Source organism: Akebia trifoliata, chromosome 8 (genome assembly GCF_017979445.1).
Source record: "Akebia trifoliata isolate Shusen 1 chromosome 8, ASM1797944v1, whole genome shotgun sequence".
Taxonomy (NCBI): domain Eukaryota; kingdom Viridiplantae; phylum Streptophyta; class Magnoliopsida; order Ranunculales; family Lardizabalaceae; genus Akebia; species Akebia trifoliata.
This window is the reverse complement of record NC_141382.1, coordinates 37,777,969-37,805,649: the sequence shown is the minus strand read 5'-3', so window position 1 is coordinate 37,805,649 and position 27,681 is coordinate 37,777,969. Positions and strand designations below refer to the sequence as shown.

The 27,681-nt window shown below is 32.4% G+C and overlaps 2 protein-coding genes and 1 pseudogene across 4 annotated transcripts; 2 read left to right on the top strand and 1 right to left on the bottom strand.

Moving 5' to 3' along the window:
• Nucleotides 1-865: 865 nt before the first annotated feature.
• Nucleotides 866-14,037, top strand: LOC147396699 (high mobility group B protein 9-like; annotated as a pseudogene). The gene is made up of 6 exons (XR_015180896.1): nucleotides 866-1,204; nucleotides 1,775-1,961; nucleotides 3,435-3,513; nucleotides 11,081-11,240; nucleotides 11,321-11,428; nucleotides 12,542-14,037. The product of XR_015180896.1 is annotated as a high mobility group B protein 9-like (transcript).
• Nucleotides 14,038-17,416: 3,379 nt separating this feature from the next.
• Nucleotides 17,417-19,580, top strand: LOC147396698 (uncharacterized). The gene is made up of 2 exons (XM_086451746.1): nucleotides 17,417-17,761; nucleotides 19,151-19,580. Exons 1-2 carry the CDS (start codon nucleotides 17,465-17,467, stop codon nucleotides 19,373-19,375), a joined length of 522 nt encoding a protein of 173 aa, XP_086307872.1. The 5' UTR covers nucleotides 17,417-17,464; the 3' UTR covers nucleotides 19,376-19,580.
• Nucleotides 19,581-22,295: 2,715 nt separating this feature from the next.
• Nucleotides 22,296-23,560, bottom strand: LOC147396697 (uncharacterized). Of its 2 annotated transcripts, none has more exons than XM_086451747.1 (4): nucleotides 23,446-23,560; nucleotides 23,308-23,350; nucleotides 22,698-22,801; nucleotides 22,296-22,604 (listed from the first exon to the last, which is right to left on the bottom strand). In XM_086451747.1, the coding sequence occupies exons 2-4, from the start codon at nucleotides 23,311-23,313 to the stop codon at nucleotides 22,511-22,513; spliced, it is 204 nt and encodes a 67-aa protein (XP_086307873.1). In that variant the 5' UTR covers nucleotides 23,314-23,350; nucleotides 23,446-23,560; the 3' UTR covers nucleotides 22,296-22,510. The 2 variants fall into 2 exon arrangements, with proteins under 2 accessions (XP_086307873.1, XP_086307874.1); XM_086451748.1 differs by having other exon boundaries at nucleotides 23,308-23,359; nucleotides 23,446-23,528.
• Between the last annotated feature and the right edge of the window lie 4,121 nt (nucleotides 23,561-27,681).

Sequence of the window (27,681 nt, the reverse complement as noted above, 5' to 3'; positions counted from 1 at the left end):
GATTTTGTGTTTAAACGAGTTCTTTATTTAGTTTTTTTCACTTTTCTATATATGCCAACCTCTAAGAAAATCAAAAGATTTTACCAAAAATTCAAATACAAGGGCATTTTGGATAATTTAAGTTTGTCTCTTAGTAAAGGCCAAAGTCAGTTTTGCATTCAATAATTTTGCCAAAACAGTATATTTATTTTTAGTTTAGTTTAGTTTTGATGGAAAGATTATTTTTTAAAACAATATTTTTATTTATAATTTTAATATTTAATATTAAAAAAAAGCTGAAATTAAGGAAAAAGGACTAAACCGGTAGCCAGTATTTCTATGTTTTATTCCAAATGTAAATGCCGTATTAATTCCGTGAGCTACTGTTACGGCAGCACCTCTTCCACTACCTATTCTTATCCTTTAATGCGTTGTGTGACGGTTACCAGGAGTCAGTCAATCTGACACGTTTTTTTCCAAATCTCTCTTTCTCATCAAACCTTCTTTCCCAATAATAATAAAAAAAAGATTTTTTCCAAGATAAAAAGAGATCTCTTCTATGCCACCTTTCCTTCTAATATAAATCTCTTTAATAAAATAAAATAATTTTTAATAAATTTTTTTTTTTTTCTCTTCTTTCATCATTAACAGGAGAACAACATCAAAGTCTTTGTTCCATTTTCTTCTTATTTTTTTAAATAATATAAAAATAAAAATAAAAAAAAGTGTGTTTGTGAGAGAGAGAGAGAGAGAGGTTGGTATTTTTACAAAGTCATCATCTCATATCTTCTTCCTTCATTAAAGGCCTTCTTATATGGGTAAGTGGGAAGGTTTTGCTTTGTTTATTTTAAGTGCATTATTTCTGTAAAATCTTTTGTTGGGACATTGAAAAATATCATTTTATATACTTTTTAGACTTTATATTATTAAAGGGTTGTTCTTATTTTTCTTTAAAAAAGAATTATTTCGAGATTTTGAGGTGATGGGTGAGCAGAAGTCAGAGAGAGAAGGAAAAAAAATTTAAAAATCTCCTTTCTGATTCTACTCTTTTTCTCCATTTGAAGGAATGTCATGGACTTTTAAAATGATGGGTACCATTCAATATTCTTGAACAGTATTTTAATTGACGATGGGTACTGTTGAATATTTTTGAACAGTGTCCCATAGATGAGACAAATAGATTCATGGTTACTATTTGATATATATAGTGTCAGTGACATGATAGGTAAGAAGAGTAACATCAGCTAATTCATTAGCCCTGTATTAGAGAAAACTATCTGCCTATGGTCCTTAGGAGAGAAGACCCCTATGAACCTATAGTGCCCAAAGGGGTCATCTCTTCTCTTCTTTGCTTTAAAAGATATAGAGGGTTTGAGAGTTTCATGGATGTGCTAGCTGAATCATATGGTATTTTTATTTATATATATATATTCTTTTAATTTTAATTTTTTTTTTTTTTGGGATTTTTGGCTTCTATTTCTTGTTGTTTAAGATGTTACTACCCATTTCTCTTTTAATGTTATTTAAGGACCCATTTCGATTTTTTTCATGATTTAAGTGCTCTACATGTTATGATTTTTCATTTTTCTTTGGGATTTGGTATCATTTCTCCTGTTATTTGAGAATGCCCAAGTACCCACCTCTCCTTTTAATGATAGGTCTTCATCGTCATTTTCTTCTTTGTATGTTTGTTTTGATTTATTCTAGAACTTCTCCACATATGCTTGCTTGTATATAGATGTTATGATGCAGATATCTGTATGGGTTTCTCATTCTGTGACTTTGCATTTGGCAGAGAAGGGCTAAATAATAATGGGGAAAGATGATGATAGTGGTGGTGCTGCTACTGGAATGAAGGAAGCACCCCCAAAATACTATCCATACCCACCTCCTTTAGCTAAATATGAGGAGGTCTCAGCAAACAAAACCATATTTATGGCCACCTTGGAGAAGCTTCATGCTTCTATGAGCACAAAGTTCATGTAAGATCGATTCATTTTTAATCTTAGTTCAGTCTCCCTTCTTAACTTTGTGAAAAATTTCAATACTGAAATAAGACCCAGAATAACAAATGTTTAACATAGGTAGAATGCTTAGTTTACATGTTGAGGCCTCTTTATTTGATCACATTTGACCGTATTTACAATTTTTTTTTTCTTCTACTCACATGTATATTTAAATTTCTTCATAGAAATGAGTTACTTGTTGAGGACTGTTTGTTTGATCACATATTGTGAAAAGGGTGACAAAAGTGTGTGTGCATTTACATTTCTTTATAGAAATGTGTTCATGTTGAGGACACTGTTTGATCATGTATAGGTATTTTACTCTGATTTAGACATTGTTGTCCTTTTAATCACATGCAACCATTTAAATTTCTTCATAGAAATTAGTTACTTGCTCATATTATTGGTTGGGAGAGGTAGATTTATTTCATTCCAGTACTGAATTCCCCACCCAATCAACCCCATAGAAAGTGCATCAAACTGTAATGTTCAATAGTTAGCCAATCCTTCATTTAAAACATACCCTTTTAGGTAAAAACAAGTTTTAAAACACATGAAATTTTCAAAAAATTGGGAAGAACCTCTTAAACAGCCTCAACAGTTTATATTTTCAAGAAACTCTTACCAATACAACTCACATTTTTATTTGTATAAAGTTTAAGAACGTCCTTTATCTGTGATAGATCTTACCTAATTTGCGTGATTATATTTTTCAAAAAATAATAAAAAGATTTGGACATATTTGGGAGATCTTGAAGGGAAGTTTTTATAGTCCCAATTTTGTTCTTCTATTACCATGTAGTCCATTTTGCATCATGTGTGATACGTATGTGTATGCATTTGATTTGAGTGTTGATTAAACATATTAAACTCAAATTTGCCCACTTATCTATCACTTGATGTTTTCGTCTTATGGCGTTCTTTAAGACGAAAGTAATAGAGTTTACAAATTTTGGCAGCCAATGTTTGTCATAACCATTGAATAAAAAGAGTTTGGGAGGATGGAGGTGGAGTAGAGGCATAGAGGATATTGTAAAAAAAAAGAAGAATCCCGATGTGGTTCTCAACTTAACTTTAATGGGATGGTTGATTCCTTATATGGAGATAAATGTACTAAATAACCTCAATGCTCTTAAAATGTGTGTAACAAAGAAGGTTTTACTTAATGAGTATACTTTGGTAATTCAGATTGTTCCAACTAACTTGGTGTACTTCCAAATATTCAATTCACAACTGATATAATACCCAAAGAGCTTATGATACATGGTTAATTGATAATTCATCTAACATCAGTAGTTTGTTCCTTCTAGATGCTTTTTTATTCATGATCTGCCATGAATTTTCTTGAGAATCTATGGTTTATTTATGTAGTCATGTTTGCATGGTGTTGACTTTTCTTTTTCACCATTATTTTTTCATGGTGTTTTGACTTTGGGCATTTGATTATAGGATCCCCATTATTGGTGGAAAGGAATTAGACTTGCATCGGCTGTTTGTGGAGGTTACTTCTCGAGGTGGTATTGATCAGGTGAGATGATATAATTGACTAATTAGTAGTTTCACATTGTCTATTCTCATGATTAGTTTGACTTTGTGCATTCCCCCCTCATATTTAAGATGAATGGCATACGTAATTATTCCAAGATTGCTGTTGCTTTGAATTATATACGTATGTGACCATACTAGGTAGGATTTGAATCCATGCTATGCTCTAGACTGGGTAATTTTCATTTTTATTGCATTTTAATGCCTCTCATACACACACATACACACATTTATATATAGTGTGTGTGTGGGAGAACATCGCATTCGTTTGAATCTTTTCAAGTGTAAAGATAAATGTTCTTTTTGGTTTGCCTACGATGATTTCATGAAGTAGATTTCTTTTTTTTGCTCTTTTTTGTGTGCATGTATTTATTTACTTCTGACAGAATTAAATGGAGGAAACTCTATTTATTCAACCAACCCCAAATTTTTGGTATGAGGCTTTGATTATGTTACTTATGACCCTAAACTTGAAGGTTTATGCCCGTTGGGAGTACCTTTGACATTTTTCTACCCAAAAATGAGTGAAAAACGTGAGCATTTATATTATTCCCACAATTGATTTATTGTGAGATTCCTAATGGAGTAGAAGACTAATTGCTATTATTTCTTTTGGGTGTAGAAGAGTTTTGCCAAAACTAAAGCTTGATTTGTTTCAGGAGTTTTACCTTTTCATTCTATTAATAAGGTTGCCTGGGATTTGGATTACCAAATTTTGAAAAGGTAATCCAAATATTGAATGTGACCTTAGCTGTTGTTCCAGAACACCATTTTAGTATTAAAACCAGAACCATTGGAACTTCATTATATGGATTCACTATTTTGGTAATTGAACTCAATTTAATTTGATAGTCAAAACTGACGTGAAGATGTGTATACATACTTGTGCTGGTTCTAAACATGTGCGTGCTTGCACATTGCATATGGTAGGTTGTCTTGCATTGGTGGTCCCGAGCTTTGCATATAACAGGGTTGCATTAGTTTGACACCTAACATAATGATTTCAAAACTTAACGATGGATCTGAACTTGTTCACTTGAACTCATGTTTGGGTGTTCTAAGAATTGCAAACCCGGTTATGACCTTAAGTGACAAGGGTTGCTTAGGGAGTCCTCTCAAAATGATGCATCATAATGACATTCAATTGTGTTGGATAGTAGGCAAGGGTTCCTTCACTAGGTTGTACGAGTGTGGGTAAAGAAGTTAGTTATCTAGAAAATAGGATTCTTTTAGTTACTTGGAACTATTGGGCTTGTGTTGAAATTGTCATGCTAGTAAGTGAAAGATGTGTCAGTTAAACTAGGAGAACACAATTAAATTTATGCTTTCTTGGGATTAGAAGCGAATTCTGGGAGACTTTTAGAGGAGAAATGATATTTATACGAGGAGGTTTAAATGGGCATGCAATAAAAGATAATCGAGGACATGAAAAGGTTTATGGAGGATACAATTTTTGAGCAAGAAGCGATATTGGTTTTACAATTCCTAACCTTTTCATGCCATATTCTGATATTAACAAATGCTACTTGAAAGACGAGAGTCGACCTATTAACATCTGAACAAGTAGAAGTCAGATCAACTTTTTTCTTCTTGGAAAGAAAGGACATTTCTATGCAAAAACTATAAGGTCACCTTGATTGAGAGAGTGAGAATGATTCCTGTTCTCATGGCTTACTTATAAGATAAAAGTATTCATAGAATTGAAAGCAGCTTTACCTTAGGTGAAGATAAGAAAAACTTTATTTATCTATATAGAGGCTTGGAAGTTCATGGAAGAAATTGGCTGTGTTGGGTAACTAATTTGTTCAATAAGAATTTGGAAACTATTCACCACTTGGGCTGCATTCCAAAAATTTGATGTAAATGTAAAGAATCTTGTTTCTCTGTTCAATTTTGTCTAAAATCAAATGAACTGAAGGATTGTGATTCATGTTATGACTTATGAGATGGCTAAGTTTTTACATTGACTGCCTACCTTGACATAGCCCGTCTTTATCTAGGTCTAGGATTGGCAATACTTTATCCAAGACACAAGCAAATGTCTTAGAGAATGCTAGCTGGTTGGAGGGAAATTATACGATTATATGAATATGGTCAATGTGCCAAATTATTTCAGTTGTCTTATAAGATTAATGAGTCACACTATGAAATTGTGGAAGAGGCATAAAATTAAAAATAAAAAAATGCAGAGGGAGGTGTGCATTTAAAAAAATTAAGAATTTGGGATAAATAATACCAAAAGAGAATAGTTGCAGTGGAACATCAGTTAGAAAGATTGGCAAATGAGATTAGGTTCAATTATACATAAAGATGGGTAAATTGAAAAAGGATAAACTTATCTAGATATTTCTCAGGTACCCCTATTCGCAGATTACATCAGATATAAAGATGGGTAAATTGGTGAGATCAAACCCATAAAATTATGCTAGGTGGGTAAAGTTGAGGATTGTTTTTGAATGTTAAATGTGTCTTGTGTTTGACATGGTGTCCAAGATAGTTATTTCTTGGAAAATAGGGTGTCTTGTTTATGTATGGTATTTATTATTCATAATTGTTTCTAGTAGTATTACATTTAACACAATACATTTGTCAAGCTTCCAAACTATTTTTGACGATATCAAATTTCTATCATTTTACCAACTATTTTTAGAAATCAATGTTCATTTTGCTTGAAGTTTTCATATAAAATAAAATTTAAGCAAAATGTTATAATGCCCATTCATAAAATGTAATCATATCAATTTAAATTTGTTGACCTTTCAAAATATTTTGACTACTTAGTTGAGTCTCCTCACATTCTAATTTTAAATTTGGGATCTTGGTGGTCAGACATTTTCAAAGCCTTGGATGAAGTCGGAAAAAGTTATTTTTTTATTTTTTATTTTTTAAATATGGTCTACACCATGAAATCTAGAGAGTTGTGGTCTTGGATTACCAAAGTGGCAATCCATGTGGGCCCAATGACTCTTAGTAAGATGTTAAATCTTACTTAGTCAAGTGCTCAAGCTAGCCTAATTTAAAGTTCAAAGCATTTTGCACCAAAGTTTTTTGTATGAAATAAAATTTAATCAAAATGTTATAATGCTCATTCATAAAATGTAATCATATAAAATGGAAATTTGTTGACCTGTCAAAATATCTTGACTGCTGAGTTGAGTCATCTCACATTTTATTTTTAAATTTGGGATCTTAGTGGCCATACATTTTTGAAGCCTTGGATGAAGCTAGAAAAAGTTTTATTCATAATTTTTTAAAATTTGGTCTACGCCATGAAATCTAGGAAGCTGTGGTCTTGGATTGCCAACATAGCAGTCTTTGTGGGCCCAATGACCCTTAGTAAGATTTAAATCTTAGTAAGTCAGTCGTCCAAGCTAGCCTAACTTGAAGTTTAAAGCATCTGATGTATGAATTATGGCAAATTTTCCAAGTGTTATAAATTGACGGGAAAATTATTTACAAAAAAAAAAAACTATTTCAAAAACTATTTTTTAAAAAAAGTAACAATTTTTTCAAATCTGTCAAAACGAACCAAAATCGGCCCTTTAAGGGGTCGATTTGTTTTTTTTTTAAGTCAAAAATTTCGGTGCCCATTTTTTCTTTTTTTAACATTAAATTAATAAAAAAAAAAAAAGAGGACACAAGAAAGTCTCATACCTCTCTTCTAGCTTTGAAGCAAACAAATTGAAAGGAACAACCGAACAACTATGCAAGTTTTAGTCTTAATGTTGAGGGAAGAGATTCTGGTTCTTGAAGGTTCAAGAGCTTTCAAGGCAACTCATTAAACAAGGATTATGATATTGTATCTCAGGGAGTTGAACAAGTATCCAACTCAAGATTTCATTTGCACCACCTATGCCGCTCAACTGTTGTAGAAAACCTATTGCTTTTATCTAATGAGCGATTCAAAACTCAGAAGATGAGTTGGGAGGCCTTGAAGAAGTCAACTCTTTTTCTGTTCTGCGACTGTGAGAGAGGAAATGGTCTTCACCTCTTAAACCCTTCTCTTAGAATCTCAACTACAACCATGATTTCTCTGTAACAACTACCCACAATAAACCCTAACTCATCTTCTCTGCACACCTCCTCTCCTTCCATTTTCACTTCTCCAAAACCCTTCAACAGAAATCTTCTAAAAAATCCCAACTACAAAATCAAACCCTACTCCATTGTTTTAGTCCTCCAATGGAATTGGAAACCCCAATTAGCAGGAGACACCCCTTGTGTTGTCGTCATTACTTCTGGCAAAGGTGGTGTTGGCAAAACCACCACAACTGCCAATATGGGTCTCTCCCTCACCCCGCCTCGGCTTTCCGATTGTCGCCATTGATGCCGATGCAGGTCTTTTTTTTTTTTTTGATAAGTGTAATATATTAAATGAAGGAAAAAAGTACAAAGAGGCCGAGGAAGCCTCTAAGAGAGCAACAAGCTAAAAAGAAAACAAAACATCAAAAACTACATAAAGAATTCCATCTAAAAACGAAATCATCAAAAGTGATCCCCTTGAAATCGATGTTCTGTTTCGCCCAAAGATATAATAAGCCCAAGATCTCCAAGAATATGTCGTGAGAGCTTCTCATTCGATGCAGGTCTTCGAAACCTCGACCTCCTCCTTGGCCTTGAAAACCAAGTTAATTAGTTGTTGAGGTCCTTAATGGCAATTGTCGCCTCAACCAAGCATTAGTTCGTGACAAGCATTGGTCCAAATCAAGGACTTAGAAGTGATTTGGAGTACAAATCAAGGGTACCCCACTTGTGTTAAATAAGCCGCTGACCACATTGGCTGAGCTTGCATTTGAGCAGGCGAAATTTGTCTTTTTTTAAAAAAATCAACCCTTAAAGGGTCGATTTTGATTCGTTTTGACAAATTCAAAAAAATTGGTACTTTTTTTAAAATATTTTTTTAAATAGGTTTTTTTTGATAATTTTCCCTAAATTGATTGTTAATAATCATTAGTAAAAAAGAAATTGCAATTAATTCACTATCCATTCAATTCTTACTTATGTTTAGAACTTAAAGTTAATTGAACACATATTTAATGAAAAGTATAAAAATCGGTTGAAAAGGTTAGGGCCAAGTGGGTTAGCGTGGTCATTTAACTAGCCTAGCATTAAATCATATGTTTGATAATATAGATTAATAGCATTCTTATTTTCTAACCAAAGGAATTTTTTTGGAATAAGGTATAGATGATGTATTTGCATTCTTGCAGTGCGATGGTTTTGGATTTTACTTGTATTTTTCTTTCCTTACTAGCAAAATATTACTTAACATTTACTACATATTGTGGTTCTAACTATTGTAGTTGAAATCTTCTATGTAGCACATATAACATGTATCTTTTCTTTTTTCTATAGATATATGTGTATATAATAATTACATTTTACCGTTGTTATCCTTACTGTTAAATAAAATTAATTACATTTGTTAGTTTTTTATTATGTAACATTATTTAAATATTTAAATAAATTACTGAAAATACATATCTTAGGCTCTGCTTGGTATGCCTGTAAGTCACTTTAAATTTGTAAAGTTATTTTTTTGCTGTCTTTTCCACTGGTTTTTTGGACAACAAAGTTTTGCCCAATTTCTTAAGGGTTTCCTAGATGTGCAATAAAAAAAATATATATTGTGGTGATTTGCTGTCGAAAAAAGGGTACCTAGCACCAGCCTTTTCTTTTCATAGATTTACGGAAATACAACCTATTTTTTTTATCTCATACGTCAACTTTCATATTCTTATTATATCATTTGTCACAAATACAACCTATTTTGTTTGAGAATTTACCGAATTTATTTCTGGTTTATATACTACTGTGCTTTGCACAAGGAAGAGTTTGAAGATGGCTTCCATGCCAGCATTTCAATCCTCCACTACTTGGACCAGTTTACTTTTTTTTTAATCATGGCACAAGTTTGACATTTGGGTTCTAGTTGGCACAACTGTAGGCTTTTAGATAAATGCAAATAGTGGTATTGCCAACATGGTGTTGTTTTAGTGATAAACTGTGTTCCTTTTTGAAGTATTTCATTTCATGCCTTTGCCCTAAAAGCTTCGCATGCTCCGGGCATATCTTAATGTGTTGACACTCGGTGGATTCTCTTGATATATGTCATTTTAAAACCCTTTAATTGTGTTTTAGTCTTCTTTTTGGCCCTCTTTGTCTAGGGTTTTATTGTGTATTTGGTATACTAGACACTGTAGCTTCCGTTTTAAAAAATTCATAAATTTGGTTGTTCGAGGAAAGAGTTTTATGTTTTCAAGGGAGTAGTGAATAGAATATATGTATGTTTCATGATGTTCATAAAGGTTTGTCGTGGATATAAGATTTCTTGGTGTCTTATAGTTCTTTTTCACTTGTTTTTATGTAAGGATAATTAGTAATGATCAAAACTATAAGTCGAGGTTTTCTTTGGCTTTGAGACCCTAAACACAAGAAAGTTCTTATGCATGTATTATTATATATTACTTTAGTTTAATTTAAATAAAATAGTTCTTCTTACCATGAAAAGTAAAATATTGCCGTTCAAGAGAGAGGTACTCATGGGCTTAACCCATAGCTCAGTTGGTTTGACACTTGCAAAGCTACTTTGAGGTCATGTTGTTTTAATTGTTTAGTCGACATTGTTAAGAAGCTATCAAAATGAAATATTTTCAGATCCTTTTGTTTGCCTAGGATTTTCCAAGACCCCCTTCTTGATTCCGATTTTGTAGGACCTTATTTCTATTTTACCTAGATCATAATCTAATTCAATTGATTTTAGGAGTGCATATCAGTAACCCACTGAACTTTTGAGCATAAAACTTCTCTATGGCAGATACCTGAGTTATGGTGTGCTCAGAACATGGACTCGAACTAGGGCAACTATTCATGACAATGTTTGATCTCCCTAATTAACAATTCTTAAGCATCAGTTGAGCTATGTCATAAGCTTCTTAGCATACATGCCCATTAAATGCCACCCCCACCCACACATGCACATACACACGGACGAAAGGATTGCGCTGATGGACAACTGGATGATTTATATTTAGTGTGTGCTTTGTTAAAAAAACAATTTAGTACCTATGTAACAAGGACATGGACACATGATGGTCTCTGCACCTTTACGAGGTTTCTGACATCCTGCCTTTATAAGCCTTAAAGATTGAAATGTGTGTTCTTGTATAAACATGAGAAATTTTGCAAGAACGGAGGAATCCCATCAGAAAGTGATTATTAATATAGTTGTTTTGCTTTTTTGTTTGGTGTAAACTCTGTGATGAGTTTAAAGGGCTACTTTTTGTATAGTTAATGTGTTAGCTATCATCTTAATTTTAGTCTTCTGTTTGTATTGTGGTAGGTCTTCTCAACCTCCTTTTCTAATAAATTTTTTTATCATATAATATCTCATAAAAAAAGAAACAGAAGTTGTTTTAATGGTTGATGCTGCTTGGAGGTTTTCCAAACATACGGTTTTCTGATAAATAGAGTAGAATTTTCTATGTTTTACAAGCTGTGGATATGTTTTCAGCCGTGCTCACTTGAGTCCTGTGTCCAATATGGTGCAGGTAGTTAATGAGAGAAGATGGAGAGAGATAACTGCTGTTTTCCATTTTCCCTCTACGGCCACAAATGCTTCATTTGTTCTGCGAAAGTACTATTTTTCCTTGCTTCATCACTACGAGCAGATATATTACTTTCGAGCGAAGGGTTGGACCTCTTCAGCTGGTACATTCTTTGCATGTTTTTTATATCTTTGTAACTTCTGTGGCCTCTCTATTTCTAATATATCAGAGATATTTTTGTAGAACCTTTTGCAAGTCCCTCTCCAACACCAATTTCAGCCAAAGGGGTGGTTGAACGAGTGCGTCCATCACAAGAAGGCCATGTGGCTGTTCCCCACAAAAGGAGTAGAGGTATTGTGGAGTACTTATGTGGATGTTTATTCTTTAGTTCACTCTTATCAAGGGAGATAGTAGATGACAAGTGCATTGACCAAGGTTTAAATGTTAAATTTCCATACTATCTTGGAATGGAATGTTGACCCTGAAACATTCAATGTTTTCGAGAGTGTCTCATTAATTCTTATAGAACTTGGTTTCCTACAAAACACTAGGTCGAGTTTTGAAAGTAAGATATCAAGAGGGAAATCAAGGTGTTCCTTTGTTGTTCCCTTGTCTAATTTTTCATTAAAAAGATACTAGAAGGTGGCATGTGCAAACAAACATGTATTACATTAGTAAAAAGGATATATATTTTTTTTTCAGAAAAATAAAAACTTATCAAAAAAAGAGAGGATATTTTTGTAATTTTAAAAACCAACCGACATGTTGCAATTTTCTTGGTTTTTGACTAAAATGACCCTGATTATTAAGTTTAAATGTAAAGGTGGGAGCTTTTGTGAGATCCAAATGTAAGAACTTTAGAAAAAGAGCAATTATCTATACAAGTTATACTTTCTTTAACAAATTTGAATGGCTACTTTGGAAGGAAATTGGGTATATGTTAACAACGTGGTAGTTGGGAGTCTTCCCATCATATTTTTTTCCAAGACCTAGTTTACCTTAAAAAACTTTGATTTCTTTTTCAAAGGCTTATTTATAAGAGAACTTTCCAATTGTGAACTACTTGGTAGCTAGGGTCTCGTCATTTTACTTGTAAACATGTTTGGGAGTCTTCCCATCATATTTTTTTCCAAGACCTAGTTTACCTTAAAAAGCTTTGATTTCTTTTTCAAAGGCTTATTTATAAGAGAACTTTCCAATTGTGAACTACTTGGTAGCTAGGGTCTCGTCATTTTACTTGTAAACATGTTTTGGACTATCTTGTAACATGCTGGTTTCAATTGAGAATGGAACTAAACATTGATTCTGAAACATAGAATGTTTTGCTTCTATATATATATATATATATATATTGTAAAAAAATAATGGTTCTGGTTATCTTCTAATAAAAACGTTGTTAGTCTTTTCATACCCATTTGTTATTTTATGGTTTGTTACTAAAAAGTAATCATTTTCTTTCTCCAGTTGCAATGAGTCCTTCGGTGAACTGCCCGGTCCCAGTGTCGGGATTCATTGATGGAAAATTTGAGCATGGCTATTTTCTTACTGTTATGGCTGGCACCGAGACATTACGAGGCGTGGTGTATCATATTTCTGAACAACCAACTAGCCTAGTGCCACCATATTCTAGCAAGGACGATACTGCTTCGGGTCCGCACCGCCGCCGCCGAAGAAAGAAATCTGAACTGAAAAGGAGAGATTTGAAAATTCAGGGTTAATCTCAAATATGCACACACAAAACTAAGAGGGGCATGTAAAAATTTCTCTTATATAAAATCTAAGATAATTGCTGAATGTTTTACTTCAAATATTAATCCATACAAGTTGAATTCTTGTGTTGTATTTTCTTTTGGTGGGTTTCAGGTGTATCAAGACAAAGGGCTGAAAGACAAAGAGAGATACAAATCAGAGATGGAGTTGTATCGAGAGAAGCTAAACACTGGTCTCATTATCAGTGACGCTGTGCCAATCCAGCAGCGCCTTGCAGTGCCGGAGATGGTAAAGGATGAAGAAAATGAAAAGTTACAATCTGAAGAAGCTGAGACTGAAGGAGATGAAAAGGTGGAAGCCGAAGAAGATGAGACTGTGATGGTCGAGGGTGATGACAATGAAGCCGTTGATGGAGGTAGTTCGGGTGCATGTGATTCCGATGACGAGAAGACGACTGTGGACAAGGATTCAGAAATGGAGATTTCTCTGGGAAGTGGCAATGGTGCTGAATCGGGCAAGGTAGAGGTGATGGTGGCGGTAGAAAATGAAAATTTACAAGCGTTAGAATCTGATGTTGAGATGGTAGAAGTAGAGGAAAAGGTAGAAGCCAAAGAAGTTGACGGAAATAGTTTGGACGAAACCGATTTGGATGATGACAAGACGACTGTGGGAGGTAAGGATTTAGTAATGGAGATGTCTGTGGCAAGTGGTTGCAATGGTGTGGAATCTGGCAACGTTGAAACTGAAGACACTGAGGAGGTAATGGTTAACAGTGATGAAAAGTTAGACGTTGACAAGATTGCCCGTAAGGATTTAGAAACGGATGCATCTGTGGGGGGTGTCAAAAATGATGAATCTAACAAGGTGGTCGATGATTTTGGGGCCGTGGGAGAAAAGGATCAGAATGGAGAAAAGATTGATGTTTCAAGCGTGGGAAATGTGGCAGATTCGATAAACAAAGAAGAGTTGGTATCTAATGATGGGAATTAAATTCTAAAGCGAGGTGATCAATCGTCATGATCATTCATTTGAGCATAATTACTGATTTACAAAATTAAATGGATCTTTGTTCTTTCTTCTGTGCTCTTTTACATGTAAAGAAAGTGGGTTATATTTACAAATGATGCTTCTTATTGGGCGGGACTAAAATTTTGGTTTAGACTTGTGACTGTTTTAGGTGGAAAACTGGGATTGATGAATTGTAATCTTGAATCTCATTGACATTTATGGATTTTTTTTCTTCTATTTAATGGTTATATTTTTTGTTTATGTTATATCTTGTTGCAGGTCTAATATGGAATCAAATTGATAGGAATCTGAGCCATTAGGTTCCATCTGATGGGTACCCAGAACTGATTTTAATTTTACATTAATTATATGATTGAAGATTTTCTTGTATTTTAAAATTAACATATATTATGTAAAGTTATTCAAATTTCACATAAACTAAATATTGGAGATTAAAATTGGTCATTTCTTCTTAAATATATTACTTGTAAAGGAGTTGAATTTTAATTTTTTAAAATAAGTCATTAAATCATCTTTTTAGTGGAAGAAATTATTATAAAGTTGATACTTTACAAATAATATATTATTTTTAGAAGGAATTTTTTTTATAATGATTTTGATATATTTTTTCTCATTCAATTCTTGAGAATCGGAACGGGTACCTGTTATTTTTGGTGGTTCAGATTTCATTTATTTTAAAATTGGAATTGATAAGAATGGTTCTAATTTTCATAGGAACACTCCTACTTTAATTCACTTTATTATTTTTCATATTTAACCTAAAAATTTTGATACTCTTACTTTAATCAACTTTATTATTTTTCATATTTAATCTCAAAAATTTGTTTTAATGCTTCTCCAACTTTTTTTTTTTTTTCACTTTTACCCCTTTAACCTCAAACAAGATGATGTCCCATAGGCATGGGCGAACTCTAATTTTATAATAAAAACGATAGAGTTCGGGAGGATAAAAATCCCAGAACTATTATTTTTGGGGCTTATTTTGTTATTATTTTTTTTTTTTCATCCCTCTTACTTGACTATATTTTTTCTCTTTTATCCCTTTAATTTATTTTATTGTTTTTCATATTTAACTTCTTTTAACTTCAAAATTTTGTTTCAATACCTTTCCAACTTTATTTTTTTTTTTTGCTTTTATCATTTTAATCCCAAAGAGGATGTCTATCCCATTGGCATGGATGAATTCTAGTTTATATAATAAAACACAACATTGGAACCTAGTTGTTATAATAGTACGAGGGCAAACGTCCCTGTTATAGTTTTGTTGGGGACTAATATCTCATCTAACTACAATTGTTATGTGGCTCACTTTATTTTTTTGCCCTCTAACTTTGTTATATTTCTTCTTTAACCCTTTAATCCACTTTATTGATTTTCATCTCTTATCTCTTTCATCTAATTTTTTAATAATACATCTCCAATTTATTTCACTTTCAACCCCTTAACCTAAGAAATGATGTTCATACAGTAGGCACTGGCAAACTCTAATCTATATTATAAAATACAAAACTGTAATAAACATAATTGAGTTGCTACAGTTTTGTATTTTTTGAAGTGAGGATAAATGTTACCTTAGGTACAATATTGTGGATGGACAAATGTGTCATTTACCTACACGACATTTTTTTTTATCTTTTCTTTTTACTCTCTTTAAGTGTATTATATATCTCTTTAACTCACTTTATTAATTTTCATTTTTTACCTTTTAATCTTAATTTTTTTTTAATAATATCCATTCAACTAGATCATTTTTACACTTTTACCCTCTCCCCCCCTTCTTCCTTCCTTAACCCTCAAAGAAGATGCCCATACCCATTACAGGCGAACTCCTGTATATATATATATATATATTATATGGACATTAAATATAATACACAACTCAGCAGAGTTGTTCAGTTTGACTCGGAAAATTTCCTATCTCACTCGCCGAGTTCCAAGTCTGAGTTGACGAGTTTTAAAACGTGCATGGCTGTAGGTTGCAGATCCTTTAAGTTGCAAGATGCTGTATCAGATCAATGCTCGTTAGAAACAGAATTCTGAAGAGCTTAGCTGTTCCACGATCGTACTGACGCGTCTTTCTAATTTTGCACTTTTTTTTATTTATAGATTATCATCATTATGCTTATAAATAAATATATTATATAAAAAAAGAATGTGATAATCTGACTTGGCACACTCAATCATCTTTCCTGATGTGACAATTTTGGAGCCGTAGATCTATATCCCTTGGGAGCTGTAGATTATGTGTCTCGGGATACACAACTGCACTTTCCCATAAAAATGCATCCCAATGAAACAGTTTATCCCGAGACGTACAGATCACTGGGTGTGCCACGTGGAATAATAGCAATTCCAACCCAACACCCAGTACCCATACCCATAAATCAGCTTTATGAGCAGAATAGGTTGCAATTATGAGTATTTATGGGGTGGTAACTCCAACCATGCTACTCTTAAAGTATTATTTATAAATTTTTAAATATTTTTTTAATTTAATTTAGGATATAAATAAGTAAAAATTGGGGTGTCAATAAAATAAACCCAACGATTTTAAGTCATTTTCGATTTCTTCACCAAGAAAATGCAAAACCAGTAGAGAGAGAGAGAGAGAGAGATGCCTGAGAATCCGAATCCATGATTCCAATCGATGTTTTGGAGCTCAATGAAGAATAAAAATAGAGATTTATGATATTTAAGATTTTAATTTAAAGAAAATAGACTCAACGGCGGGAAGTCTACTCTTCCTACACCAACGTTCGACAACCTACCTAGACAATAGTACAAAAAAGTTTTCCTCCAAAAAATGAGTAAGTTGAGGGGAGTACTAATTTTTAGTATCAAATCTGTTCAGACCCAAATTAAAAAAAAAAAGGATCTTGCATTGGAATTGAAATTTTCAGAATCCATTACCTATTTCGACAATTGGGAGCTCATGGGTATAGGGAAGGGTGTACTGCGTTCGAGTTGCTCTAATAAGATTATCACGACTTATAAAGAAAAGTAACTCTTATGCTACAAACTTGAGTCATAAAGAAAAATGATTAAATTAAAATATTTCAAGATAACTTCTTAAGTGAAGAAAAAAGATGATCATGCCACCAAAATTCATTATCAATCAGACCACGTACTAATTCAATTCGATCGGCTTTTAAAAATTCAAATTTATATTTCAAGGTCAATATTTCATTTTAGTATCAACCAAAATTAAAATATCTCAGACAAAACAACCCAAAGCTATAGGAAATTTGAGCAATGCTTTCATCAACCATAAAAAATATTTACAAACCTCTAATCGTGAGCTCGAGCGTGAATGTTTCATTTCGATCTCAACTAAAATCAGAATATTTCTGATAAAACATCTCAACCATTAATTTTTTTTTATAAAACTTATATTGTGAAGCATAAAATATGGTACTACCTTGCACCATACTAAAATTTCCCAATAATGGGGGCACCACCAAAAAGTATTGGTGGGGCTTATAGTTCCAATTTAATTCTCTTTTTTCTGTTTTCGGTTAGTCCCATTTTTCAGTTTCCCTCCACAAGTGAATTAAACACTCCTCATAAGGATAAAAGACTTGAAAATTTTCTCTCATTAATTTGTTCATCTTTTTGGTGCACCCTCCATTGCAAGCTTTTCTTCTTCTAATGGACATCTTCTCTCGTCTCTTTGTTTCCTCTTCTTCTTGTTGTAATGGGTTTTCATCGACTCGGAAAGTAGAGGTTCCAATGGCAAAGAAGAGACTTGAGAAGGAGGTGTTAATTACAAATAGAGACCCTCCAAGTCATTGCAGTGGTGGGCCTGTTGGCAAGGACATTTTTAATTGGAGGGGAGCGATCTTAGGACCGTCTGAGTCTCCGTTCGAGGGTGGTGTGTTTTATGTTTCTGTTCGAATTCCTGACGATTACCCGTTTAGGCCTCCTAAGATCAAATTTGAAACCAAGGTATGTTAAATCTATGTGTCTTCTTCCTTTAGATCAAACTAATTAGAATTATAGGAACAATGTTTTAGATATCTTTGATAATGATTTTTTTTTTTTTTTTTTTTTTGGGGTTAGATATAAGATTTAATGAAGATACATGCAACTTGTGTATCAACAATTCCCCACAAAATCAAGAACTAAAAAAAAAAAAAGTTTACTTTGCCTAATTGAGGACCTCGGTTCAGGCTCTTTACGATCCTTTACTCCATGTAACCTTTTTCCTTAAAGAGATTGGGTTAGACCGAAGGACCATCTAATTGCATGGAGCGCACCTCCACGTGGTACTTAAAAACATGATCGAGTGATGTGGATGTAGAGAACAAATTTCTAAAAATTCTAAAAATGGAAATGTTTGAACTGTTGGTCAACACAATTTTAATTTAGTCCATTTTCGAAGTCTTTGATCAATTAAAAAAATTATTTGAATATTGATTTTAAACCTAATCTAAACAATAGTGTAATTCAAGGTAATGTGGGCAGGTCATATGAACCAAATGAGGACCTCGGTTCAAACTCTATGTATTCTTTCAGTCCATGTTGCCTTTTTCATATGTACAACATTATATGTTGACGATGTTTTAAGAACCAATCCAATTATTTAACCCAAGATTGACAAATTGGTCTGAGAGCGCTCAGACCCTGGATCTATTTGATCAGAGTCAGACCGATTTGTATTAATTAAAGAGTTCCAGAAGAAAATGTATAATAATTACTTGATCGAAACAGATAAACTTAGATCATTCACATGAAGACTAAGGACTTTCTCCAGTTTGTATTATTTTATTTTCATGGAAACTTAAAATCTAAAACTACTATGGTTTGATTATTTAAAGTATATCATTTATGGGAATACTATAGACTTTCTGATCAAATAAAAATATTATTTTGAAAAGATTTCTTCTTAAAAAATATGTATTGTATTTCAATTTGTTTAGCAAATTGGGTATTTCTAAGGTCGGTTCTGGTTTCAAGGACTCACACTCGGAAGCTAAACCAATAAAAACCAGAAACTATGTTTCATTTAGTTTTTGATTCTAAGTATAGATATAACTAAATCAAAACTAGCACATTGAAACGTGTCGGACACACCATATAGGCGGCATGAGGCACTTCTGCTTAGATCACCGGTATCATCCTCTGATCGCATCACGTTTAGGACAACAATCAAAGCTCGTGCCTTAATCTATAACGATAATTTTACTCTTAAAATGTTTTATCCTTTAAGTAGATCTTTCTCTTCTTCTTCTACAATCTGAATGTGAGAAAACAAACTCCTCTTAAGAGTTCATCATTGAAATTTCCCAATATATTCTAACATCATAAAGGTTTTTGTGTTGTGAGGTGGTGCAGGTGTACCATCCAAACATAGATGGCGATGGAAACATAAATGTAGACATTCTGAAGCATAACTGGACCCCGGCGCTGACCATCCCCAACCTCTTACTCTCCATATGTTCTTTCCTTGTGGATCCCAACCCTGAGGACCCTCACAATCCTATTGCAAATATTTACAGGAATGATCCAAAGCAGTATAACAAGACAGCCAGGGCATGGACTCGCAAGTATGCCATGTGATGACGATGACATTATACTCTTTCAACACATTTTTATATGATTCTATGTTACAAACATAATATATACATAATGGTTGAAAGACATGGGATTCTTGAATGGGCGTGTAGATCGCGAGATCATATATATCCATATAGGAATTTAGTAGGGGGGAAAGTCAATATGTTTTAGCTTCTTATTTGTTATGTTTGCTTACTTCTCATTGCAATCAGACATTGTTTTCAGGGAGCCTTATTAATAGACATTAACAATTTATTATTGCAAGTGTGTCGTCCTTCCAGAGATGTCCTCAATTTTTTGTTGTTGAATTGGAAAAAAAAAAAAAAATAGTGGTTTGGACTCCTTTTGTTTGGTATTGGGGATGTCAATGGATTGGATCAAACTCAAAAGCTGATTGGTTCTGGACTGAAGGATTTGATAATTTATCAGATCGATGCAGGATCAACCATGACCTGAACCAACAGAGACCCAATTCAAATAAATATAAGAAAATAAATGAATTATAATGTATACTTTGTTTAGATAGATGATACCTCTCTATATTTTATATATATAAATATTATCAAATTGGATTTGATGCAATTCAAATCCGATCTGATCCAAACCAATTTATCAAAGTGGTCCAGAATCCAGATCAACCCAATCGGATCCAAACTGTATTAATTAACAACCCCATTTGGCATTGCCCACATTGAATTTCATATCTTAATGACACATCAAAATGCCCCCAACACAGCATTGGCGACACACGGGAACTTTCAATAACTGACTTTCAATAACTGGTAGGCCCCCAACACAGCATTGGCGACACACGGGAACTTTCAATAACTGTTATGCCTACCTGTATGATTCGATTTAGAAGAAATCTCAATGACTGAACTGCATCACCTATCTAGATTACTTTCAGACATATGTGGAATTCACAATTCTCTGTTTGTCGAAGATAGATAAGGAAATCTATAAGTAGGGATGGCTGTTTTTTTGGTAAATCCCTCTATGTTTGACATAACGGAAGCATGTGAATCAATAGATTCAATAGGTTGTGTTCAATGGAAGATTAAAAATCAATTTAACCCCATAAAAAATGATTTACAAAAAATGAACGGTCCTCGATTTTTCAACTTGTAAACATGGGGCTAGAAATTTTGGAATGGGCTGATTTTTGGTGAGGATGATCTTCTAATCGTAGAGATCATCCTCACCAAAAATCAGCCCATTCCAAAACTTCTAACCCATGTAGGACAAAACACGATTGGTAAAGTGTAGGGTGTTGAACATTTCCATATATATATATATATATATATGTGTGTGTGTGTGTGGGTGGGTGACCCCAAATATATGTCCATTTACTTTAGCATTTCCAATAAATTCACAATAAACAAGACATTGCCCAAATATGGAGCATGATTATTTGGCATGCAATATTTCATAGTCAATGAATTTAATAAAAAAATTAGTTTCGCCAATTAAATCATTAGAGTGTACAATATCTTCATTGTCGGATTACTTTTCTCTCTTTTTTTTTCTTTGAAGAGAGTTTTTTCATGTTTTCACACACTTGAATGTTGTTTTAAATATAGATCTAATGTAAACTATGACACCAAAATAATCTGACCAGCATCATGCATGTACATCTGGTGGCACAAATTGCATAATATCATAAATAGCCATTCACCAATGTGTTTTTTTTTGTTGTGCAGAAGTTACTCAAAAATTAGAAAAATAATACCAAAAGCACCATATGTAAATCATCCAATCCATTTTATCTCACCCCTTTCACCATGTCTTGCACAAATTAACTAATATCTCCTTATTTTGATAAGTAACTAAATTAATGGGCGCAGTGGCCAACCACCAAAGATTTAGTATGATTGGTGTTGATAAAAGAAAGTACAATCATGGACATGCACTCAAAATCCTACATTCCAATAAATCTGCAAACCTACTCTAGGAAAACTAAACAAACCACTACCTTTGTAATTGTTGAGATAAAAAAGCTGATGCAAAAGGAAAGTTTTTGTGCATTAAAATTTTCACATAATGACCCATAATGTTTGGTGGATTAATTTGTATCTATGAAAACACCATAGATATAAATAGATCTAAGGTCTAAAAGTATTGAAAGTTCATCATCATCAAAGATTTATCCCAAATATTTGAGTTAAACGAATGAACCCCAATCCCCCATTCAATAATATCTAAAACCATGTCTTTTGTTAATCTAAATGTCTTCAAATCTGCTCTCACTGATCAATAATGTTTGCTGGATTTTCCTGTTGGCTTGGAACAATTTTGAAAAAAAAAAATCTAAGGTCTAAAAGTATTAGCAAGTTCATCATCACCTGTATACCAAAAATTTGAGTACAAATGAGTGAACCCTATTCCTCCATTCAATTATATCTAAAACCATGTCTTCTGTTAATCTAAATGTCTTCAAATCAGTTCTCACTGATCAATAAAGTGTCCTAGATTTATATGTCCCAATATAGGAAAATAAAATCTATAAATAGATTTAAGGTCTAAAAGTATAGTCATCCCAAATATTGATGGGCAACCGAATGGATTAGAATCCTCCAGGCAGTTATATTTACCCACGTCTTCTACTAATCTAGATGTTCTCAAACGAAAAATCTGCTCTCACTATGTCAATCCATATCCATGTTGGTCTTCTTCTCGCTCTTTTGGAACCTTCAATATGCACGTTCCTTCAACGTGTGATGGACTGTTATAGTCATTTAATCTTTATTATCACATACAACCAAAACATCTCAATTGACTTTCCCTTAAAATAACCACTTTTTTCTCGAGTAAAAATCTGTATGCATAAACATTCGTAGTGCAAAACTCATAAAAATATCAACATTGAAAAGCTGGATAAACATAATTTTTCATTATAGTTGGTAACATGATTGACATTCTAATCTTCATAAAAGAAAACCTGAAAATATATTAAATGGGAATTTAGAGTTAACGAAGCAGACAAGAACATAAACATGACAATTGCCAACATAGAGACTAAAATACCACGAATCTTCAAGCACACACAAATACAATTCCCTTCAAATTATCCATTTAAAAAAACAAAAAAAAACCCAGATCAGAATTAATACCTAAATTCCCATTAACAATCTGATTCTTTTATTTCTTGGTGCTTTTATTTCCATCACTCCCTCCTCCAGAGGATGGTTGTCCTGCTTTCTTTGCTTGCTTCTCCTGAAGTGCTTTTGCATCCCTGAATAAACATATGAAATCTAATTTAGAATTTATAAAGAAATCAAGCCCAAAAAATACAATTTTACCATAAAACATAAGAGAAGATAGTGACCTCTCTCTGCGTTGTTCGGGGGTTAATCCATCTTCTTTGTTCTTATTCTTTCCCCCTGTCCTGGCCTGAGCCCTCTCTCGATCACGGTCTCTCTGGCTCCCGCGTTAGTTCGAATTAAATCCAAACAAAATTAAACCATGGAGGAGGATTTAATTTCCAAGATTTGCAACAAAATCAAATCATAAATTCAACCATAATAAAAATTACTGAATTCAATCAAAATTTGATATAAAAAATGGAGATTTCCACAGAAAAATCAAAGAAACCCTAAAAACTAGCAACAAAAAGAATCTTTAAAAAAAAAAATTAGAACATTTATGCACCAAAATCAGATCACAAATCCAAAGATAAAAATAAAAATCGTACTCAACCAAAATTTTCTTGACATAAAAAAGTTAGTTTTCAACGGGAAAATCAAAGAAAACCTAAAAAGTAGCAAAAATTAAAAAAAGAACATATATGCACCAAAACCAGATCATAAATTCAACAAAAAAATTGGAGATTTCCACAGAATAATGAAAGAAACCCTAAAAACTAGCATAAAAATTTAAATAAAATAAAATAAAAAAAATAGAACGCAAATAATTGAAATACGAGACCAAAGGATATGAGTCATTGTCGAACAGCACCAAGAGATTCGTGCCGAAGAAACCCTACAAATTCTACGAAATTAATTCCCAATTAGTAGATAAGAACAAACAGATCTTTTTTTCGAAAAAAGAAAGAAAATGAGAGTAAAAAAAAAAACCTAATTTGAGTGGGTAGGTGAGTCGTGGAGAGCTCTCTTTGTTCTCTATTACACTAATTTAGGATACAAAGGCTAGAGATGGAGATAAATAGACATGTTGAGACTTTGACCCACTACCTTGGATTTATCCCCAATAAAAGAATCATCAAGATAAGAATAAATTTTGACCATTGGATTGTACATTTACACGGTTGGGATCATGTGTTTATACATCAATCATTTTATGAAAAGTCAACGAAACCGCCCCACTAACCTTACTAATGTACCGAGGAAAAAAACAGACCTTACTAAGGTGCTGTTTGTTAAACTGAAAAAAATAAGTGTTGAATAGCATTAAGCGATGAATTTAAGTGCTAAAAAAGTTATTTGCTTAAATGTTGAATCATGTTTATTACACATTGTTAAAGCTGATAAATTGTCTTTGTTACCCTTATAATCATATTACACATTATTTGCATGTTTCAAATGTCTATTTCTTATCAAACAGAATAAAATATATTATTTCTTATAAAATTAAAATACAATTCATTTTTAAATAATAAATAATACTCAAATCTTCAATTTCTAAATAATAATTTTTATTTATAAAAGCTCATAAATTTCAAATTATAAATAATAATGTCATACAAATCACCAAAATTTGAAATCAACATTAAAATAACTTAATTTTGGATGAATAATGTTCGATGGAAATGAAGGATGTGTAATTATAAAAGCACCCTATGAATTAATAAGGACAACCCACATCATAGCCAATTTTTTTGTTTTATATGGGTTAAAATTTTTGGAATTAGCAAATTTTTAGTGAGGATGGTCTATATAGAGATCATCCTCATCAAAAATTAGTCAATTTTGAAACTTCTAACCCGTCAAAAATAATTTTTTTTAAAAAAGGGACAATTTATGATTCTTAAACTTGTTCTGATAGAGTTAGAAGTTTCAGGATGGGCTGATTTTTGGTGAGGATGATCTCCTCATTGTAAAAATCATCCTCATCAAAACTCAACTTATTCCAAAAAATTTAACCCATATAAGATAAAATAATTTAGTCATGGTGTGGGTTTATTAATTTGTGGAGTGTTTATATTCTAATGAGGAGATCATCCTCACCAAAAATCTCATTCAAAAACTTTTATCCCTTATAAGACAAAATAATTTAGTCATAGTGTGAGTTTATTAATTTGTGGAGTGCTTATATACTAATGAGGAGATCATCCTCACCAAAAATCTCATTCCAAAACTTTTATCCCATATAAGACAAAATAATTTAGCCATGGTGTGGGTTTATTAATTTGTGGGGTGTTTATATACTTATCCATGGGATATAAGAGGTAATATCCTTTTAAGTATAAGGGCATACTTGTCCGTATCGAAAAAAGCGAAATGCTTTTTTTCAACAATAAGCATTGAAAATATAAAGTAAACAAACGCACTATTTTGACAAAAAGTACTGAATTTATTTTTTTCCAGCAATAAACGCTAAAAAATAGCGCAAACAAACACTGCCTAAGTCTTATTCACCGTAAAAAAGACCTTGTGATTCGTAAAGCAATTCATCCAGATTTATTATCTCGAGATCTTTTTGACAGAGGATGAGGTTTAGTAAGGCTTTTTTACCTCACTATCTTAGTAAGGAAAGGGTTTCTCATATATAAAAGAATGATTAGCACTTTCCCGACCAACTTAACAAGGAAAAAAAGGCCTTATTAAAACTCATCCACCATTGAAACAAAACTTCAAGATATTAGACAAGTCTTGAGATTCCAGAATAAATCTTAAGGTTTTATTTTGACGGTGGATAAGCCTTAGTAAGACATGTTTCCTTTACTAAGTTAATTAGATTGGTTGGAGTCATCTTTTATATCGATTGTCGGATTTTGTATTTACATGACTAGGATTATGAGCAAACAAACCATGAAACCAATAAACTTTCAATATCATGAACCCTTATCAACCCGTATATATATATATATATAATATATATATATATAACAATGGATACAATTTTTATACAACATTTTTCCACCGTCTGAATGCCGTACATTTTACAAGATTCTAGATTTGGCGGTGCTGTAAAAAAATATAGAAAAAATGGATGATTTCCAAGAGGTGTTTTAAAAAAATATTGTATAAAAGATGTATTTCTTGTAAAGTTCATCTAAATAAGCATGAATCTAGGATTTGACTTTGAACAAAATTATAAACCAAAAAATAAATGATAAATATAAAAAACTAGGAATCATTTTTCTAATAATCCACAAACGATGCTTCAATCTCGGTCTACGAAGAATAGGCGTACTATCCTGACTCTGCCTATACCTTGGAGAATGGAGCCTCTATCTCAAGAATAAAATTATACGTAGAGTAGGAGAATGACCACCTATATATAAAGAAGGATACTAGGTTTTCTACCCATAATAGAGTTCTAGTATTTAGTGGATACCATTTAAATTAAATACGATGTTCACTAACCTATCAAATTTGATGTTGTAAGTCAATACCAGATCCACATGCATGAGTTTCTAGTATTTAGTGGATACCATTTAAATTAAATACGATGTTCACTAACCTATCAAATTTGATGTTGTAAGTCAATACCAGATCACATGCATGATTCCCAATTTTATTCTTATGTTTTGAACAATGACAATTCAATATTTATAAGATTGTATATGTGAAAAGGCCACAAACTTGTTTTAATTATAAAATAATAAATATATAATAATCCAACAATCTCCCACTTAGCATTCACATATACCTTTTTCTTTAAACGACTATTTAGATTGTTATATTTTGAATAATCGAGTGCACTCTTTTGAAAATCAATTGTTCAAAATAATTTAGATAATCCTTAATTGTCACATTTATTTATTGATATCACTAATAATGAATTATGAAGGTAATAAAGTGCTTATTTGTGTCGACCCTAAGACAGTTTCATAGTTTCAAAACTAATATCACCTATGAATTTAGGAGTTTACTCTTTACGTGAATTCTTTTTTGTGTATTAGGGCAATGTACAACCCTCAATGTAATATGTATGTATGTATGTTTCCTAGGTGTCCAGCTACTCGTCGTATGTCATTGTGATATTTTATTGGCAGTCAGTCATGTGATATTTCATCACTTTTCCATATAGGATGAAGGCTTCATCAACGTGATGTCAAGTCATGTCCCTTGTTAGACAATCACTCGTTTAAATCTAGAAAATTTCACGAATTTTTCATTTTTTTCAAGGAAAGTATTATTCTCCGACTATTATTGAACTATTTTGAATAATTCATGGATTTTAAGTTTGAAAATAATAAAACACACTTTTTACAATATTTATAAAACTTCGGTGGAAAAAAAAATACTTTATAACTTGTTTGCATGTTGCAAAGTGTAAACTTGTAAGTTGTGACGTGAAGTCGACTTTGAAGTAGCCATGCTTCAAAATTTGGAAGAAACCATCACCAATTTTATCATCACCATCACTATCATACGACCAAATTTTTATTTTTGAAATGAAATGGATAATACACATATGAAACATATGCCGCATATTTCCTATGAAAACAAATCCAGTAAGAGAGTAACAAAAATTCATGAAACATTAAAAGTATTTACAATGAATATGTAGCCCACTCATCTATGTCAAATCAGACGTTTCCATGGAATGGAGGTGTTGATAGTAGTACTAGTGAAAGTTTCTCATTAGGGGATACTATTGAAATTAGTAACATGCTTTCACGTAATACCACCGTATCAATGTTAAGGAGTTTTGAAACATACTTTGAAGAGAATTCAAAAAATGTTCAAGTGAAGACAAATTTGGAATCTTATTTGGAAGAAACTACGTACTCAATAAAAAAAAGAAAAATGTTTGGATGACGAGACATTTAACATCTTAGGTTGGTGGAAGTATACTGCACATAAATTTCCTATTATGGGAAAAATGGCACGTGATATCTAGTGATTTTGCATTAACCATTGCTTCAGAATCAACCTTTAGAACTAGTGGGAGAGTAATTGATTGATATCGATCTACTATGCATCTAAAGACAGTTGAAGCATTGATATGTGTGCAAGATTGGATTAGAAAAAAGTAAGAAGGTAAAATTTTAATTTATTTGTGAATCAATTTGCTATATTATTAAATTACTTATAAATTATGATTTTTTCTATATGTTATTTTGTGTTAGATGAAGGAAATTGTCAAAGACAACTATGCACTTGAAATTGTGGTCAAAGCTA